Raw genomic sequence first — 18,008 nt, forward strand, 5'->3', positions numbered from 1 at the left:
TTTTAATAATATTTTCTTTTTTGGGGGGGGGGGGAGATTATTTTAAAAAAGAAAAAAAAGATTATTAAAAATTACGGCATCGGGCAATTAAAATTTGTAATTGTTATTAATCATATGACTTCAATAGTTAACTCATGATTGATCACAAATTTTATATCTGGTCTAAATGTACAATATTTTTTCCCCTAGGTTTTCATACTCTTGTTAACAAAAGTGGAAAAAAATGTTAAACTAATAGAAATAGTAATTTTTAACTATTTTTTTATTAATATTTTATTTTTTGGAAAAAGGATTATTTTAAAAAAGAAAACATTATTAAAAATGAGGTCGTCAGGCGATTATTATTTTTTATTGTAATTAATCACATTACTTCCATAGTTAACTTACTATTAATCACAAATTGTATATGAAATACAATAAAACCTTTTTTCTAGGTTTTCATACTCTTGTTAACAAAAGTGGAAAAAATGTTGAACTAGTAGAAATTGTCTAAAGCCGTCAATGGCAGTGAATGAGTTAATCATGGGTGAGAGTTTCGTTTGTCTGCCTCACAATTCTGAAGTTGGAAGCTGGAATCTCCACTCCAGGCTTCCTGTTTGGAGTTTGCAGTGTTCGTGTGTAAGCACTGCGTGCACTTGAAAGGCGTTTCAGAGAGAAGCTTTTAAAGCTGACAGTCGCCACAGTCACCAGCGGCCGTGACAATCCGCTCTGACGGATAACAACATGCGTCCGCATGCTGCAGCTGCTTCATAAAGTTTGTACAGCGACATTTCCAACACTACAAACCACACGCGAATTTACAGCTGGTCAGATGACACCCTTTCGATTTTTCAGGGAGCTTTATTAGAAACCTAGCTTATTTGAGCTGGTGATCAGCATCGCAGGGATTCTTAGGTTCAATATTTACGATCACAAGTCATATGTGTAAGGGTGGTGAGTGTGATGTGAAATAGAGCAACAGCCAATTAGAAAGCTAACTGAAGCTTGTGCCGAGGGGCAAATGGTTGCGTAAAGAGTTTGTATAATGCGTCCCACAAGTCGTTCTCTTCAACTTCTGGGGAAGAAGAGCTCCAATTGTCTGTCGAGTGTGCTGTGCTGTTTTGGTCATATCAAATACAAAACACACCATAAAACAGAAAGAAAACATGCTTCTTTTTTTTACTAGCTGTGTGGAAGCTCTCCCATTTTGACCATACCCCACTTTAACTGTCTTGATGCCATAAGCCGTATTTCTTTGTCATATGTTCTTCCATTTAAAATCTGATTTGCGACTCAAATAATTAGAAGCGATTTATGTTATCAAACTCTATATGGAGTCCATCACACGTACTGTGTTAAAATGAACCTACTGTTGGATAATGTTAACAATGTGGTGCTGATTCCTTGTGTGTACTTCCAGTGCTGAGCCCTTGCTCAATTGCTGCAGTTTCAACGAGGAGGTGTCATTCCATTTACAAGGGCTTTGCTCGGTGTCTCATGGCTCTGGGTGACAGTCTGACGGACACAGCACGCAAGGATGAAGACACCCATGAGATACACTCAATCTGCAGGTCAGTGTGTTCACTTACTTTAAGTAGACTTGAGAGGGGGACATATTACACAATCTAACGAGACCCAACACAACCTGAAAAAAAAAAAAAATCCTCTTTTTTCAAAGATAATAATGCTCACTTTATTTACATCTACGGAAAAAAAACACACTGTTCAGTGACAAGACAAAAAACAACAACCGCATTTTCACTTGATGAGCGATCAACTAGTTTTCATTCTTACATAATCAACTCTTTTTTTTTTTTTACTTATATTTAAACTCACTATCTCAAGGAATTATCGCCATAGATTTTGGTCTATGAGTCTCTATCCACTTTTAAAAGCCGTCTTTAAACTCTTCTATATGGTTTTTGACTCGACATGAGACTCAGTAATCTTGTCTCTTTGTTTTATGGTGTCTGCTTTATTTTGTGTTAATTTCTTGTACCTATTTTATTCATAATTTATTCCCTCTCTCTCTCTCTCTCCCTCCCTCACTCTCCCTCCCTCCTAAACCTTGTACCTCCAAAATCGTCACTTTTCATGACAACCCAAAAATGGCATGCTTGTTAAACATTAACATTGCATCATCAACAAGGGCAAGCCATTTTTTACACTCTTAAAATGACACCTACACGTGTGGACTGGCCAAAAGTATCGATTTTTGAAAAAGAAAAGTGAAATTTGTCTTATGAAGTAGGGGTGCCCAATTCCGGTCCAAAAGAGGTCCGTCCTCCAACACACCTGAATCAAAAATAATCAGCTCATCAGTACACTCTGCAGAAGCCTGACAAAGGTCCTGATTATTTGATTTAGGTGTGTCGAAGAAGGGGGACGTCCAAAACAGGCTAGATAGGGGGCTCTTGAGGATCTGACTTGGGCACCCTTGGTTTACAGCCATTCTTTCAATGAAAATTGTCCCAATCCTCTATGATTTCAGCCCCTCAACAGTAATTATTGTCAAATGTATGTCATCTTTTATGAAAGCGGAATCATTATGTTTTGTGTCTCATCAAAATAAGACATTTTGGAAATCAGCGACCAAATTGGATACGCTTCATAAAGGTTGGTGAGTTCATCAGTCGTTCTCACATTGCTTAATTGTTGTTCTTTTGTTTTTATCACTAAACAATACCAAATAAACAACAATAATTGGTAATAAAAACAAAAACAATAACTGGGGAAAATGTTTTGTAATATTATTTAGGGCAAAATACATTTAATTGATGGAATAATCAATAAAATAATGGATTCTTGAACAGCCCTAATACATACAGTACAAGCCGAAAGTTTGGACACACCTTCTAATGCAATGCATTTTCTTTATTTTCATTACATTGTAGATTCTCATTGAAGGCATCAAAACTAAGAATGAACACATGTGGAGTTATGTACCCCAAAAAAAGGTGAAATAATTGGAAAACATGTTTTATATTATTTAATTTTTTTCAAAATATTCACTCTTTGCTTTGAGGATTTTTTTGCACACCTTCAATAGTAGCCACCTGAAATGTTTTTTCAACCGCATTGAACGAGTTCCCAGAGGTGAGAATGCCATTACTGTGCAAAGCAGTAATCAGAGCAAAGGATGGCTATTTTGAAGAAACTTAAATCTAAAACATGTTATCAGTTATTCCACCTTTTTGTGTTAAATCCATAACTCCACGTGTTCATGCTTAGTTTTGATGCCTTCAGTGAGAATCTACAATGCAAATCGTAATGACAATAAAGCAAACACATTGAATGAAATGTGTGTGTGACCAAACGTATGGTCTGTTCTATATATGTACATCCATCCATTTTCAGCACATTGATATTTACTTGACACCCCTGAAATTTCAAGTTGGGGGCATCCCTGTGGTCCTCGTAAAAACCGTAGTCTGGAGCCCTGTATATATTTACTGTACATATATCGACAAATAACATCACTTGTAGGCCATGGCTGTTTATGTTTTAGTCGTCATGTCAAAAGTTGGCTTTGTTCGCTGACTACAATTGAAAATACATGAATATATTTCTGCTGTGACAACGACAACTTCAACATCCTCAATTCGAATGACACACCATTCGTAGAGGAAGAAGACGTCCTTCACTGAGTCTAAAGTCGCTGTGGTCGTCAGAAAACAACTCAAGGGTGGGCCCAAGGGTGGAAAGGAATTCCACTGCATGTGTTGTGGTACCCTTGTCGTCTGTCTCCAAACATACAAACATGGGGAAAACATGTACACTTGACACAGATATTCTCCAGCCAGGTTTGAAAATCAGAACCTTTTGATATGCTCGAGCCACATGTGCTACCTAAAACCACTTATCAGTATTTCAACATGATTTTTATTACTAAATGATGTGTTGACCACTGCTGCGGTACTTTAAATGAGATACTTCATCAGCAAGTTAAACCTCTTCGATGGCCACCACATAAGGATTTTTCATTTAATTACAGGCTTTTAATTCATTCGGCTAATTTTGAATTGTGTGGTCATAAAAGTGCCTTTTCCAGCGTACCTCCTTTATTTGCAATCAATGCCGTAAATGTTACTCTTATTGAGCTGTTAATATTTTCTCATTGGGCTCCAATAGCTTTCCTTACCCTCGTAACACTATATTAGAAACTTTGCAGGCTGGTTACTGAATATTTCAGGGTTTATAGCTTAGCTATTGTGCTTCAGTTTGCAATTGTACTTGTTACAGCCTCCCACTACACCTTCAGAACGCTCCCTGGAAGGCGTCGTGCTCCTGGAGGCTGCTCTCAAAAGACAGTTACTTACGTCGCCTTCACCTTTAAGACTTCATAGTGTGGTTTGTATTTGATTAGCACGCAACAAAGAGAATATGATTTAGTTTTACTGCCAAGAGATGTGAGAGCGCTATTCACTCAAAGACTTTCATGACAAGAGTTTTTTTGGATTGCCCTTCACCTTGTTCACCGAACGACATTTTTGAATCTTGAACTTCAGTTCAACAACAAGTGATGCATTCTAACTATTGTGGGGTTCAATGAGTTCCTGTGTGGGAGTTTTCATGTATTAGGAAGCACCTATAGGAAAAACACACATGCAGGGGGAGGACATGCAAATGACCCACAGAAAGGTCACATTTCAAAAGCTGAACCTGTGACCTTGAAGCAGATGTGCAAACCACATGTTTACCACACGAACTGGGTCGGTTGATCATACAGTACAGTTTTTTCCTTATTGTATCTCTTTATTACTGTTACTGTAATACATTTTTGCTTGACTCATTAGATATTTGCTCTGATGCAAAACTCAAAGGGGCATTTTTCATTTATCTAAGTTTTTGGGGGATAAACTATTCTAAAAACCTCGGTTCGTATTTAATCTTTGCAATATTGCCTATGAACATCAGCATAGGCTTGCTACGGCTAACGCCAGATCGCTGCACCTTTCTGGTGCTTTACCTGTCAAAATCCATCCATCCATCCGCAAAAGGAAAACACGAGTAAAGGGGGGGGTTTCGATGAGGAAAAAAAAAAGACAATTCCAGCCTATGCCGCTGTAGAGATGGGCACAGTGTGGGATTGGGGGAAAAAAACTAGTTTCCATTCATCCACTAATTCTTCGCCTTATCCAGTTCAAAATCACATTTTGTCAAAAGCTATCACAGCTGACTTTAGGTGACATACGAGGTAGACTGGGGTCTATTTCACAAAGCAGGTTTAGTGAGAACTCTGGGTCAAGAAACCCCGAAATGTAGGAAACTCTGCGTTTTCTGTTTTAGAAAGGGAGGTAACTGAAACCAGAGGAAAAGAAGTACAGACGCTCCCCACCTTACGAACGAGTTACGTTCCAGACGATCGTTCGTAAGGTGAATTTGTTCGTAAGTTGCTTCAGTGCTATGTTTTGTATTATTATTTATGTTTAAAGCCTATATAAGTATATTGAAGGTTTATATAAGTATGTTTAAGGCTTGTACAAGTAACCTGCATTGGTTTGTACTGAAAAAAACGTTTAATAAAATGGAGAGAATACGTACAGTACTGTACTGTACTACGTATGTTAGAGAGAGAGAGCGAGAGACACACACAGTATGTACATGTACGTAATAAGATAAATAAAATGAAGTTTAACTTAATTTTGGAAGATGTACTCGATGCTTAAGGAGATGATGGAGGAGGAGGAAGAGGAGGATTTTATATCATGAGAGATTCTTCGTCGTCGCTGGAATCGGCTTCAAAAGTTATTTCCTCCTTCATGGGGACCGGCGTTTCTTCCTCCTCCTCCTCGACACGTTGCTCAGCCTCCAATGAGCTCTCACAGCGCCAAGCGGCGGTATTAGCGGCGGAAAGAAGCACTACGCGCAATACAAAATCTAACTTTCAGCATCTCTTCCCGAACATTTTTCGACATACTGTACGCGCAGAAATGTTCGTATGTACCGTTGTTCGTAACTCGAATGTTCGTAAGTAGGGGAGCGTCTGTAAGTCTAAGTTTCATAAAAAGAGGTCATTTAAGCTCTCGGTCAGTTACCGTAGTAACATGTTCCATGAACCAAACCTGGTCGGTTGCATGTTTTTCACAATGAACTTCGAGGCTTTCTCCGTCTCTCGCCTTTCAGCCACACACGACTTCATTTCCTCATTCATAAAGTCCACTGCGGCGAGTTTTTGCATAAATACGCCTATAGTCTGTAACGTAAAGTCCAGTTTTGTCACAAACATGGCATGTCCTTTGTCAATGACCCTATTGATAAAGGTGCCGCATTATTAATTAAATATTCATCGTGAGATTGTTATCGGATAGTTATCTTCCGTCCGTCCGTCCGTCTTCTTCCGCTTATCCGGGGTCGGGTCGCGGGGGCAGCAGCTTTAGCAGGGAAGCCCAGACTTCCCTCTCCCCAGCCACTTCAGCCAGCTCATCCGACGGGACCCCAAGGCGTTCCCAGGACAGCCGAGAGACATAGTCTCTCCAGCGCGTCCTGGGTCGTCCCCGGGGCCTCCTGCCGGTAGGACATGCCCGGAACACCTCCCCAGGGAGGCGTCCAGGAGGCATCCGGACCAGATGCCCGAGCCACCTCAACTGGTTCCTCTCAACGTGGAGGAGCAGCGACTCGACGCGGGGTCCCTCTCTGATGACCGAGCTTCTCACCCTATCTCTAAGGGAGAGCCCGGCTACCCTGCGGAGGAAACTCATTTCGGCCGCTTGTATCCGGGATCTTGTTCTTTCGGTCACGACCCACAGCTCGTGACCATAGGTGAGGGTAGGAACGTAGATCGACCGGTAAATCGAGAGCTTTGCCTTTCGGCTCAGCTCCTTCTTCACCACAACGGACCGATACAGCGTCCGATAGTTATCTTTTTGAACTTAATCCGCCCTTACATCTGCAACATTACCAGCCGTAGTCATACTCTGCGTTGATATAACTACCTCAAATCAGCTGTCCTGGAACCGACAACGCAGAGTTTCCTATCTCAGGGCATGTCAACTCACTGTTCAGGGTTAGTCTCGATGTTTGTTGAACATGCTTTGTGAAATGAACCCCTGCTCACTAGCTATTCACAGGGCGCTTATACTGTAGTACACGTTTTGAAATGTGGGGTAACATTCCAATTCACATGTAATATGCATGTGACCTGAAGGTTATAATGGCTGCGCAATGTGTAAATGTGTGCGGCCCGATAAGCGAAAGAAATGTTGTTGAACAGGAGTGGATCTCATTGATAGTCCGCACTTGCAGTTGTTGGATGTAATCCAAGCGGATATCTTCTGCTGCCTTGCAAGCTGTTGCTATTGTTGTCTCTTGTCCCAAGGTATCAACAATAACTGCACAACACTTGTCTTGTCAGTAGACAAGTGACACAAAGGTCCCGTTGAAACACCCACATGCTGAGTTGTTGAGAAAACCAAACCTGCTGTGCACATCACTTTTGTCCACCAACCATTAGCATAGATGGCGAGATTGGAGCCAGCCAACGTCCATCCCAGCTGGAGCTCATCCCAGCTGACTTTGGGCGAAAAAGGCGCGTTACACCCATCACTGGTCAATGGGCACATAAAGAGACAGACAAAACATTCACACTTCTGTCACGGAACCCAAGCTGCCTGCACGCCAATCAGGCCAGTGAACCAATTCACCATCGCTTCACCATCAGTGACTGCATGCCAACAAAAACAAGCAATTAGGAAACTTAGACACACAGCAAGCGCACACGGTAAAAAGCATCATCTGGCGTTTGGAAATTGTAGATTTAATTGACAATACAGCATACTATCTATCCATCCATCCATTTATTGATCAATCCATCCATTTTTTAATCATCTCCATGGGCAGTTCGACATTGTTCTTCACATTCTGATGTGGAAAAAAGTCAGTGGGACAGAATGTGGGCACTACGATCACTTAACAATCAACAAACTGTTTCTAACAGAGTGAGTTTTGAAGCTGAATTGCTTTTCTCCTTACACGGTGTATCTTTAGGATGTAATTTTATTTTACATCATAAAATTCCGAGTAAGGCAAAAGGTCAGTAAACCACAATCGTTTACTTAATTGAGCATCCCCCCAAAATAGTGCAGGTGATTCAGTTTAAGAAGTTCAAGAAGATTTTTTTTTTTTGTAACTGCATTATGCAGCACTATACACTACACAACTTGACAAACGGAAATTGAAATATCATCTTTAATAGCTAAACGTTATTTCTTCCAGCAGCATTTCCTCGCTCCCCTTGCCCCTTTTAACCTTCTCTTTATATGCGCTGGATGCCACTCTTTAAAGATGTACATCTCTCGTTTCCCCACTCTTCTTTCTGTTACCGCTACAGTCCTCCATATCCCGTACCTATCCGTCATCCCATACACTTACGCTGTCGTCTCTATTCACTGTTCTATTTATACATGCCTCTTTTATCCATCTTCTCGTGAAGACTTGCTACAGACTAGGTAACGATTTTCCGGACTGAGAGTCTTTGAAAAGGAACACTTATTTAAGTGCAGTGTTACTGTCAAAGGAAATTGTACAGAGCTAAAAGAAGCAAATGAAATCATCATAGTAGATGTTAGTCAAAATTGCCTGGAATGTTTAACAGCGACTACCGGGAGCACTCCATGCATGATACATAATGAAGGAGGGTTTTACACTAAAGCATGCTTAATCTGCCAGGAATGTCATTCATTCATTTTGGCAAGATAACTCAGCATAAGTGACCCACTCTAGCTAAAGAGTCCGCATGTTGCAAGGTACAGTTTTGAGTCATTTTTTTTTAATCCATTGTGAGATCTCGCCAAAAATACATTCCTAGTGAGCATGTCTTATGGAACCCACAAAGTTAATTATGGGTCGTGGTTGGTGCTTTTTTTTTCCTTCTGGGCGAGAAGATTCTTAGAAACAGACATGCCATCTTCAATTATATTTTTAGTTTATGGTTTTATTGAACATATAAACGCAAAGAAAACACTTTACAAGTCTAAAATATGAATTGAAGTAAAAAAGAAAACAAGAATAGGAAGAAACAAAAGAGTTTAAATGTTCAAAAGGAGTCAGAGGTAGTCCTACCCCTTATTCGTTTTATGTTGATAAAATGATAAGGTCATGTATTTCAACAAAAGGAAATGTATAAACCTAATCATATATACAAGTGCACTTTAACATACACACATTTGCCAGCGACATATGTGCATGAAATTAATAGATATATACCATAATACATTTATTAATCATATCCTCATACTCACATATACAATTTTCATTACACTCATACCGATACATCCCCCAAAAAATACAGCATATATAAATTTTTAACAGCTCATGACATTTTTTAAAACTTTGCTTTTAAACATTTTTTTTAATTCAGCAAGTGACTGACATCTTTTCAGGTCAGTTCCAAAATCATTCCACAAATTAACACCTTTTACAGAATCACACCTTTGCTTAATATTTGTTCTTGTTTTATTTTTTTTGTAGACACTTGTACCCCAAATGTTATAAGGACTCTCTCTAATTTCCGAGTGCCGCGGCAGAGTAGATTGTTGTGGACTTTATACATTATTTGTGCCATTTTAAATTCAACTAAGTTGTAGATTTTCATGGTATTTGATTTAATAAATAGAGAATGAATTGGTTCTGTATATTTTGATCAAGTTATAATTCTTATGGCTTTTTTTTTGTAGTTTGAAAACAGGATCGGTATTCGTTTTTATATGCGTTTCCCCAGATTTCCACACAATAGGTCAGATATGGTAATAATAATAAACAATATAATGTGTATAATGATTTCTTATTCAGGACATCCTTAGTTTTAAAGAGTATCCCTATCATTTTTGACATTTTCCTTTTGACATTATCTATGTGTGACTTCCAACATAATTTTTCATCAAGAACTACTCTAAGAAATTTTTTTTCATACACTCTTTCTATTTCCATTGAATTTACCATCATTTTGACCTGTTGTGTGGTTTGTCTAATACCAAAAACTATAAACTTGGTTTTGTTTAAGGATGATTTGTTTAGGTCAAACCAGTTTTTTTTTAATGTGTTCAATTCATTCTCCGCGGTAGTCAGAAAATGGCTTCCCCATTAATGAATCAGGACGCAGAACACAATGCAAGCATGGAAGTCGCACGGCCGTTTTGAGCTTGTTTAAAAAAAAATTGAAAAATCTGATTCTATTTAGTATCCAGATTCAAACACCAGAGAAATAAATTAAGATGTATACAGGGCTGCCTACAACGACGTAATGTGTAGATTACCATCGTCTGACTTTATACCAGAAGCAAATTTCATTTCGTTTCTAATCCTTGAAAGTATTTATCCACTCCGGTCACAAGGGAGTAAAACATGACGGGAAAATCCATGGTTGCTTAAAATACTGTTGAATCTTGATGTTAATGTTCACATTGGAACACAACAATGTTCTTGGTATTTGATATTGCCTTTGGAAAAAATATATATTTTAAAGGCTCATACTTGGCTTTTGACTCATGTCATTTTGCCAGTTGCAATTTCGCCTGCCACCAGAAATTGTCAAAAATGGTTTTGATTGGTCAACCCAAAACTGTCACCCCGCCCCACATTGCACAAAGCTTATATTTGGAGTGACTTGTAATTATTGTTCTGCATGTGTCAAGTGTTGATATGTTGTTTAGGTATCACACTGATTGCAAAAAAAAAGAAAAGAAAAAGAAAACAAATCTTTATGTGGCCAGATGCATTTGAGATATTTTTTATATCTTATAACAGAGACCATAGCAAATGCCAAATAACACTTTTTATTGACACAAAATTCTTAAGTCAAATTTCCCATTACAGTAATTTGACCTCATCAAATAAGGTATATAAATAAAGTAGCAAAAATAAAAAATTGGTAGATGATGAATCACGAGATGAATTGTAAGCGAAATGGGATCTTGTTGTTTTTTGGTTGAGGTTGAATCACCATTTTTGCCCAATTCTATCTGTTGTGAGGTCAAACGTTTTCACTCAGATATAAAAAGGGATCCGATTTTCATTGATGTCCTTACATGCTGTTCGATTTTACGCTCCAGTGGTTTCTCAACAGTTCCTGAAAGTTTACGACTAATATATTTTTCCTAAGATGCTAAATGCTAAAGACATTTGAGAGATGCATGTTCTAAAACTTTAGGTACGTTCATATACACATTTTTTTAAATATATTTTTTAAAACGCAATTAAATGTAGCATTAGAATATATGAAGATCTCAATTTGCCTTTTTTGACCCATAAGGACCTTTTAGACAGAGCAGATCACATGTATGAACTATAACTGTGGGTACACGTCCTTCAGTTTGCTTGTGTAACTCTTAGAATGTGGTTCCAACCAGTGTTGAAAGCACATCATATTTCTATTGGAATTCTCAGGAAGAAGGCTTGAATGTGTAGTTGACCTTAACCCGTGGTTTGTTAACAACCACGGAAAAATCTTATTAGTGGCACACACCGTGTGGCTGCTTCTGTTAGAATGTGGTTGTGATTGTGTTTACATAATGTGCATTGCAACCTTCAAAGTTGAACACAGTCATGGAATGCTTTCGAAATAGCTCAATTAAGAATAAATTATTACATTTATGAAAGAAACAAAAAAAAAAGACTGGTGATTGACAGGAGGAGCACTGCAGCGTTTGAAGTGATGCAGACTCTGTATCGGTCTGTCAGGGTGAAGAAGAAGCTGACCTGGGGTCCATTTCACAAAGCATGTTCAACAAACACTGAGACTAACCCTGAACGGCGAGTTGGCATACACTGAGAGAAGAAACTGCGTTTTGGTTCCAGGACAGCTGATTTGACCTAGTTTTATCAACGCAGAGTAGTTTCACCTGGAGTTAACGCTACACTAAAAAGACCACATCAATGGAGCCCCGATTCGTCGAGTCACCATGGCAACGGGGAAGCAGAGGGTGGCTTCCTCATTTTTTTTTTTTTTACCCCTTTCAACTGAAAATCTTAATGCCATCATATGGCGAATTTGAACACGTCTTAAGAAAAAAAGTTCATAACGTTCCCCGGGTCAGCAGCATCTCTTATAAAGTTAACTGAAAATTAAAATAATTTCCTGAGAGTCAAATTTTAGCTTTACCTTTTATCGGCCGCCCGATTTAAAAAATAAAAAATAATGTTTTTTTTGTTTTTTTTAAAGGCCGAAACTGATTTATGTAAAAATCAGAGGTGGGTAGTAACAAGTTAAATTTACTCCGTTACATTTACTTGAGTAATTTGGGGGGAAAAAAATACTTCTAAGAGTAGTTTTACCACACAATACTTTTGACTTTTGACCACATCAATGGAGCCCCGATTCGTCGAGTCACCATGGCAACGGGGAAGCAGAGGGTGGCTTCCTCATTTTTTTTTTTACCCCTTTCAACTGAAAATCTTAATGCGATCATATGGCGAATTTGAACACGTCTTAAGAAAAAAAGTTCATAACGTTCCCCGGGTCAGCAGCATCTCTTATAAAGTTAACTGAAAATTAAAATAATTTCCTGAGAGTCAAATTTTAGCTTTACCTTTTATCGGCCGCCCGATTTAAAAAATAAAAAATAATGTTTTTTTTGTTTTTTTTAAAGGCCGAAACTGATTTATGTAAAAATCAGAGGTGGGTAGTAACAAGTTAAATTTACTCCGTTACATTTACTTGAGTAATTTGGGGGGAAAAAAATACTTCTAAGAGTAGTTTTACCACACAATACTTTTGACTTTTGACCACATCAATGGAGCCCCGATTCGTCGAGTCACCATGGCAACGGGGAAGCAGAGGGTGGCTTCCTCATTTTTTTTTTTACCCCTTTCAACTGAAAATCTTAATGCGATCATATGGCGAATTTGAACACGTCTTAAGAAAAAAAGTTCATAACGTTCCCCGGGTCAGCAGCATCTCTTATAAAGTTAACTGAAAATTAAAATAATTTCCTGAGAGTCAAATTTTAGCTTTACCTTTTATCGGCCGCCCGATTTAAAAAATAAAAAATAATGTTTTTTTTTGTTTTTTTTAAAGGTCGAAACTGATTTATGTAAAAATCAGAGGTGGGTAGTAACAAGTTAAATTTACTCCGTTACATTTACTTGAGTAATTTGGGGGGAAAAAATACTTCTAAGAGTAGTTTTACCACACAATACTTTTGACTTTTGACCACATCAATGGAGCCCCGATTCGTCGAGTCACCATGGCAACGGGGAAGCAGAGGGTGGCTTCCTCATTATTTTTTTTTTACCCCTTTCAACTGAAAATCTTAATGCGATCATATGGCGAATTTGAACACGTCTTAAGAAAAAAAGTGCAACACCGCAGCGGCTCCCTATAGAGGAAGGCGGCGTGGGAGAACCTCGCTGCTCGGGTGTCGGGGTCAATGCGTACATTTAAATGTAGTCCTTTGCGATCACAATAATATTACAGGGGGAACTCGTTGAATGGTTGCTCATTCATTCATTTCATTTAGGTGCAATCCTGCGGCGGAGAAGCGCACTTGACTTAAGATCAAATATAAAAACATCATTATTTTAAAAAAAAAAAAACATTTTTTTTTTTGGTAATTTTTGTAATTTAAAAAAAAAGATGTTTAAAAAAATTTAATTTTCATTTTCTATGTGGGTGAGTATGTGTATGTGCATGTGCGTGTGTGCGTGCGTGTGAGTGTGTATTCATTAGTTCACCTAAAACCTATTAAAAAAATCCCATACCGTTCACCCAAACCGAACACTTCAGGACTCAGCCAGAGCCGAGAGGCCGTCAGGAGACCCGAGGAAGGACCAAAGAAAAGAAAGGAAAGTGAAATCCAATGAAATGTCGCGTGTAGCCAAAAGGAGGCGGGTACAGGGAAAAACTCAAGGTTCATTGTGAAAAACCTGCTACCGAACAGGTTAGGTTCATGGACACTGTTACTACGGTAACTGACCGAGAGCTTAAATGACCTCTTGTTATGAAACTTAGAGTTACTTCTTTTCCTCTGGTTTCAGTCACCTCCCTTTCTAAAACAGAAAACGCAGTTTCCCACATTTCGGGGTTTCTTGACCCAGAGTTCTCACTAAACCTGCTTTGTGAAATAGACCCCAGTCTACCTCGTATGTCACCTAAAGTCAGCTGTGATAGCTTTTGACAAAATTTGATTTTGAACTGGATAAGGTGAAGAATAAGTGGATGAATGGAAACTAGTTTTTTCTCCCCCAATCCCACACCGTGCCCATCTCTACAGCGGCATAGGCTGAAAACCTGCTACCGACCAGGTTACAGGGATGTGATTTTTCCGCTAATTCGCGGAATTCCGCTTTTTTTATCTCCCCCCCCCCCAAAAAAAAATCCGATTTTTTTATTTTTTTTTATTTTGATATTTTTATATATAGTAGTAGTTCATTGTGTATGCACATGACTCCGACAGATAACATCTTCTGCTATAACAAAGACATTTGTGGTATGCTCTAATATGAGTTACTTTTCATTTGGTCATGATACAATTATTTGTTCATGAAATTTGAACTCTTCAACATTATTTATGTGTTAACTTAGTAATCACATTAGTTAGATATGATGATATTCTCAATGATAGTTTTTCTCAGTGATAGTTTTTAAAAGCAACGGCAGTCCAATGTTTTTGAATGTGACTGATTTTGAGTTGACTAAAACTGCCATTTTATATGGGATAGTTCAATATACATTGAAAATTTATGCTGTTGTTTTGTCTATTTCTTTGTCATGTGAGTGCATTGAAAGTACTTAAAAACACGGAAAACCCATGAGACCTAGCTGGGTGCCAGCGGCCCCCAAACCCCCGGCTAAATTTTCAGATAATTTCACTTTGGTCAAATCACATCCCTGAGGTTAGGTTCATGGACACTGTTACTACTGTAACTGACCGAGAGCTTAAATGACCTCTTTTTATGAAACAGGCTTGAGTTACTTCTTTTCCTCTGATTTTACCTCCCTTTCTGAAACGCAAGACGCAGAGTTTCCCATATTTTAGGGTTTAATGACTCAGGGTTCTCACTAAACCTGCTTTGTGAAATAGACTTCTGATGAGGTCTTTGGGGCATGTCCCACTGGGAAGAGGCCCCAGGATAGACGCAGGACACTGGGAGGCTATTTATCCCGGCTGGCATGGGAACGTCTTAGGATCCCCCTGTAAGAGTTGGACAAAGTGGCTGGGGGGGACCCAAAAATAAATGGAAGAGGGGTTCAAACCAAGCTGGCGATCTACTTTTCATTGTAAATTGTGTGGTGGAAAAAGTGGTTAAGGGACTGGTTCACACTGGTTCGTACAAATATCTTCAAAAGCTGATTTCAGAGAGTATTTGTGCGCGACCGTGACCCTACAGCCCACCCGTATCGCACCCCTTCACTATTGTTCGATTGGTTCTATTCCTTGAGGTACCAATTAAAGCACTTATCCTGAAACCCAGCCACCTTAGCGGGAGCGGGCCTAATGTAATGACAGAGGTGTTAAAAGACTCCAACCCACTTGTCCACATAAACACTTTCCCCCCCAAGCTGTCCTCCTACATTAGTGTTCCTACCATAAATTGTCTCTCTCACCCTCTTCACTCCCCTCTACTTATTTATCCTCTCTTCCTATTACATGTGCAGTTCAATCCTTTCTTCGGGTAACATGTTGTTGGGTTTTTGGGTGTTTCCGTGAGAGGCCGAGGTACCTAATGAGAACACACACATGTTGAGCCGTAGCAAGTATTCACTCAGTAAGAAAGTGCATTTTGCATCTAGGCCAAGGCTGCACCATTGTCAGAGGTATCCCAGGAGTGCAGCTCTGCTTTTTATTCCTTCATCTTCACATTAGGTATTGTGCAGTTGTAATCTGTGCAGATCAGGAGAGGTGAAAAGGAAATATAAAGGGCTAAGGATGCACAATAGAATTAAACAGTGCCCTTTTGCTGTGCTTAAGAAAGAACGGGAGAGGCACTGATGAAAAATAGTTGCTGTGTTACAACAAGACAAAATTATATAGCTTAAAGGTTACTCACCCACTGGAATGGCAATAGTAAAAAGTACAAAATAAAACAGAGTTGAATTATGAACCATTAAACAATGACTTTGTAATGAGTATTCACACCCTCTTAAGGTGCTGACTCAAATATTTTAATTGATAAAACTTCTTGCCTGTTATCGTAACAGTAATTTTCAATACATTTTTCCATAGCAAATAATGAAAACAGGGTGTCGTCTAAAACACTCCATGATTTCAGTCATATTATCTACGTTTTTCTACGGTGTTTTAAATAGTAATTGAGTGAATTATGTATATTTTAATACATATATATTTTACATTTTAATTTTCAGATTATACCACTGCTTTTTACGGATGTTCTAAGTTTTTGCCTTGGTATCGTTTCAGTACCGCTTTCCAGGTAATTTATACAGACATAGTATTGAATAGAGATAGACCGATATTGGGTTTTTTCACGGCCAATAGTGACACCAATTATTAGTAGTCAAGGAGGCCGATTTACCGATATTTGACTCTCATATTCATTTTCAGTAAAAAAAAATAAAAAATAAAATAAAAATGTGTGCGTGTCAAACCATTTTTAAAATACAAACATCAATCTTTGACTTTGTTGCAATGCCTTAAAGCATTATGTATAAATGTAGAAGTAAAAGGTTTTTTTTATTTTTATATTGGACAATATACTAATTTATTTTCTTTTTTTAATGGTCAGGGAGCTCCCAAGGTTATCAGTATGTCTTAAGAAGTTAAATGGACACTTAAGAAGTAAATACCATAGCTCTATTTTTCCTAAATAAAAAAAAAGAAACTGAAATCTTAAACTTTCAAAAAAATTTGTTTTAATGTTGAACAAAAACAAAAAGTTCATAACGTTCCCCGGGTCAGCAGCATCTCTTATAAAGTTAACTGAAAATTAAAATAATTTCCTGAGAGTCAAATTTTAGCTTTACCTTTTATCGGCCGCCCGATTTAAAAAATAAAAAATAATGTTTTTTTTGTTTTTTTTAAAGGCCAAAACTGATTCATGTAAAAATCACAGGGCAGGGGTTGTGGCGGGGTGTAAAAAAAAAAAGTAAAGTAAAAAAAAAAAACAAGTGGACGGTATGTGCTGCTTTGAAGACCCCCTTTTTCTTTTATCGCTCAGTTCCTTACACCCCAATATTAGATTTGGCAGAGGCATCTTTTTTTGAATTATAGTTATAATTCTTTAATTTAAAAAAATATTCAAGTTTCCTGTTGTAAAAATCATTAAGCATATAATGTTTTACATGTATTTAAGGCAAGTTGTCACATTTCTGAAGTCCTCTAGTTTATGTTTAACAAATTTCAAACATCATAAATCATGCTGTTTCTATTAAGTACTGTCTCAAATGTTTTCCAAATTTGATACTGTAAGTGTATGGGATCGTGTGCTGAGAAACGTCTCTTTTGAGGAGTAATATGGCGGCCTTTCGGCTTCAAAAGTCTTGGCCTATCGGCTATCCAGCCAGTAATATATACAGATCCGTGTTCAGCAGAAATGCTCCCACACAGAAGGTCAAGCGGACCGCTTACCGAAGTCGCACAACAACATTTACAGATTTTCTAACTCGGTGCACACAAAAGGCGAACCTCACTATTTTGCGCACCATCGATTTTTGAGAAAATGAAAGACTTTTAAGCGCGCCTTATAGTCGTGAAAATACGGTACTCAGTACTTGAGTAATCTTTTCAGCGAATACTTTTTTAATTGTACTTCAGTGATTTTTTTTATGACTACATTTTACTTTTATTTGAGTAATTTTATTTTGAAGTAACACTACTCTTGAGTACAATTTTTGGCTACTCTACCCACCTCTGGTCAAAATGCCCAATATCTCTAGTATTGAAGTAAAAATGTTGGTATGGTGAATAGATTAGTGGTGGCTACCCTTAGGTGCACTGCCGCATTGGCATCTCACTGTCAAAGAGATGGATTGGCCGTGCTGGACAAGATGATCAGGAGTTCTGCAAGTAGCCCGCAAGGTCACATGGCTTGTTTGTGACTTTTTATATGGGGCCACGTGAAGAAAAAAGTTGACA

At 38.2% G+C, this 18,008-nt stretch overlaps 1 protein-coding gene across 3 annotated transcripts in view; it reads left to right on the plus strand.

Moving 5' to 3' along the window:
• The window catches only part of nrn1la (neuritin 1-like a), a 78,637-nt gene that overhangs the window by 42,905 nt on the left and 17,724 nt on the right, over window positions 1–18,008 (plus strand). For all 3 annotated transcript variants that reach the window (XM_077569419.1, XM_077569420.1, XM_077569421.1), the window contains exon 2: window positions 1,400–1,550. In XM_077569419.1, coding sequence (XP_077425545.1) covers window positions 1,400–1,550 — 151 coding nt within the window. The remainder of the gene's footprint in view (window positions 1–1,399; window positions 1,551–18,008) is intronic.

This window comes from Vanacampus margaritifer, chromosome 6, assembly GCF_051991255.1.
Source record: "Vanacampus margaritifer isolate UIUO_Vmar chromosome 6, RoL_Vmar_1.0, whole genome shotgun sequence".
Classification (NCBI taxonomy): domain Eukaryota; kingdom Metazoa; phylum Chordata; class Actinopteri; order Syngnathiformes; family Syngnathidae; genus Vanacampus; species Vanacampus margaritifer.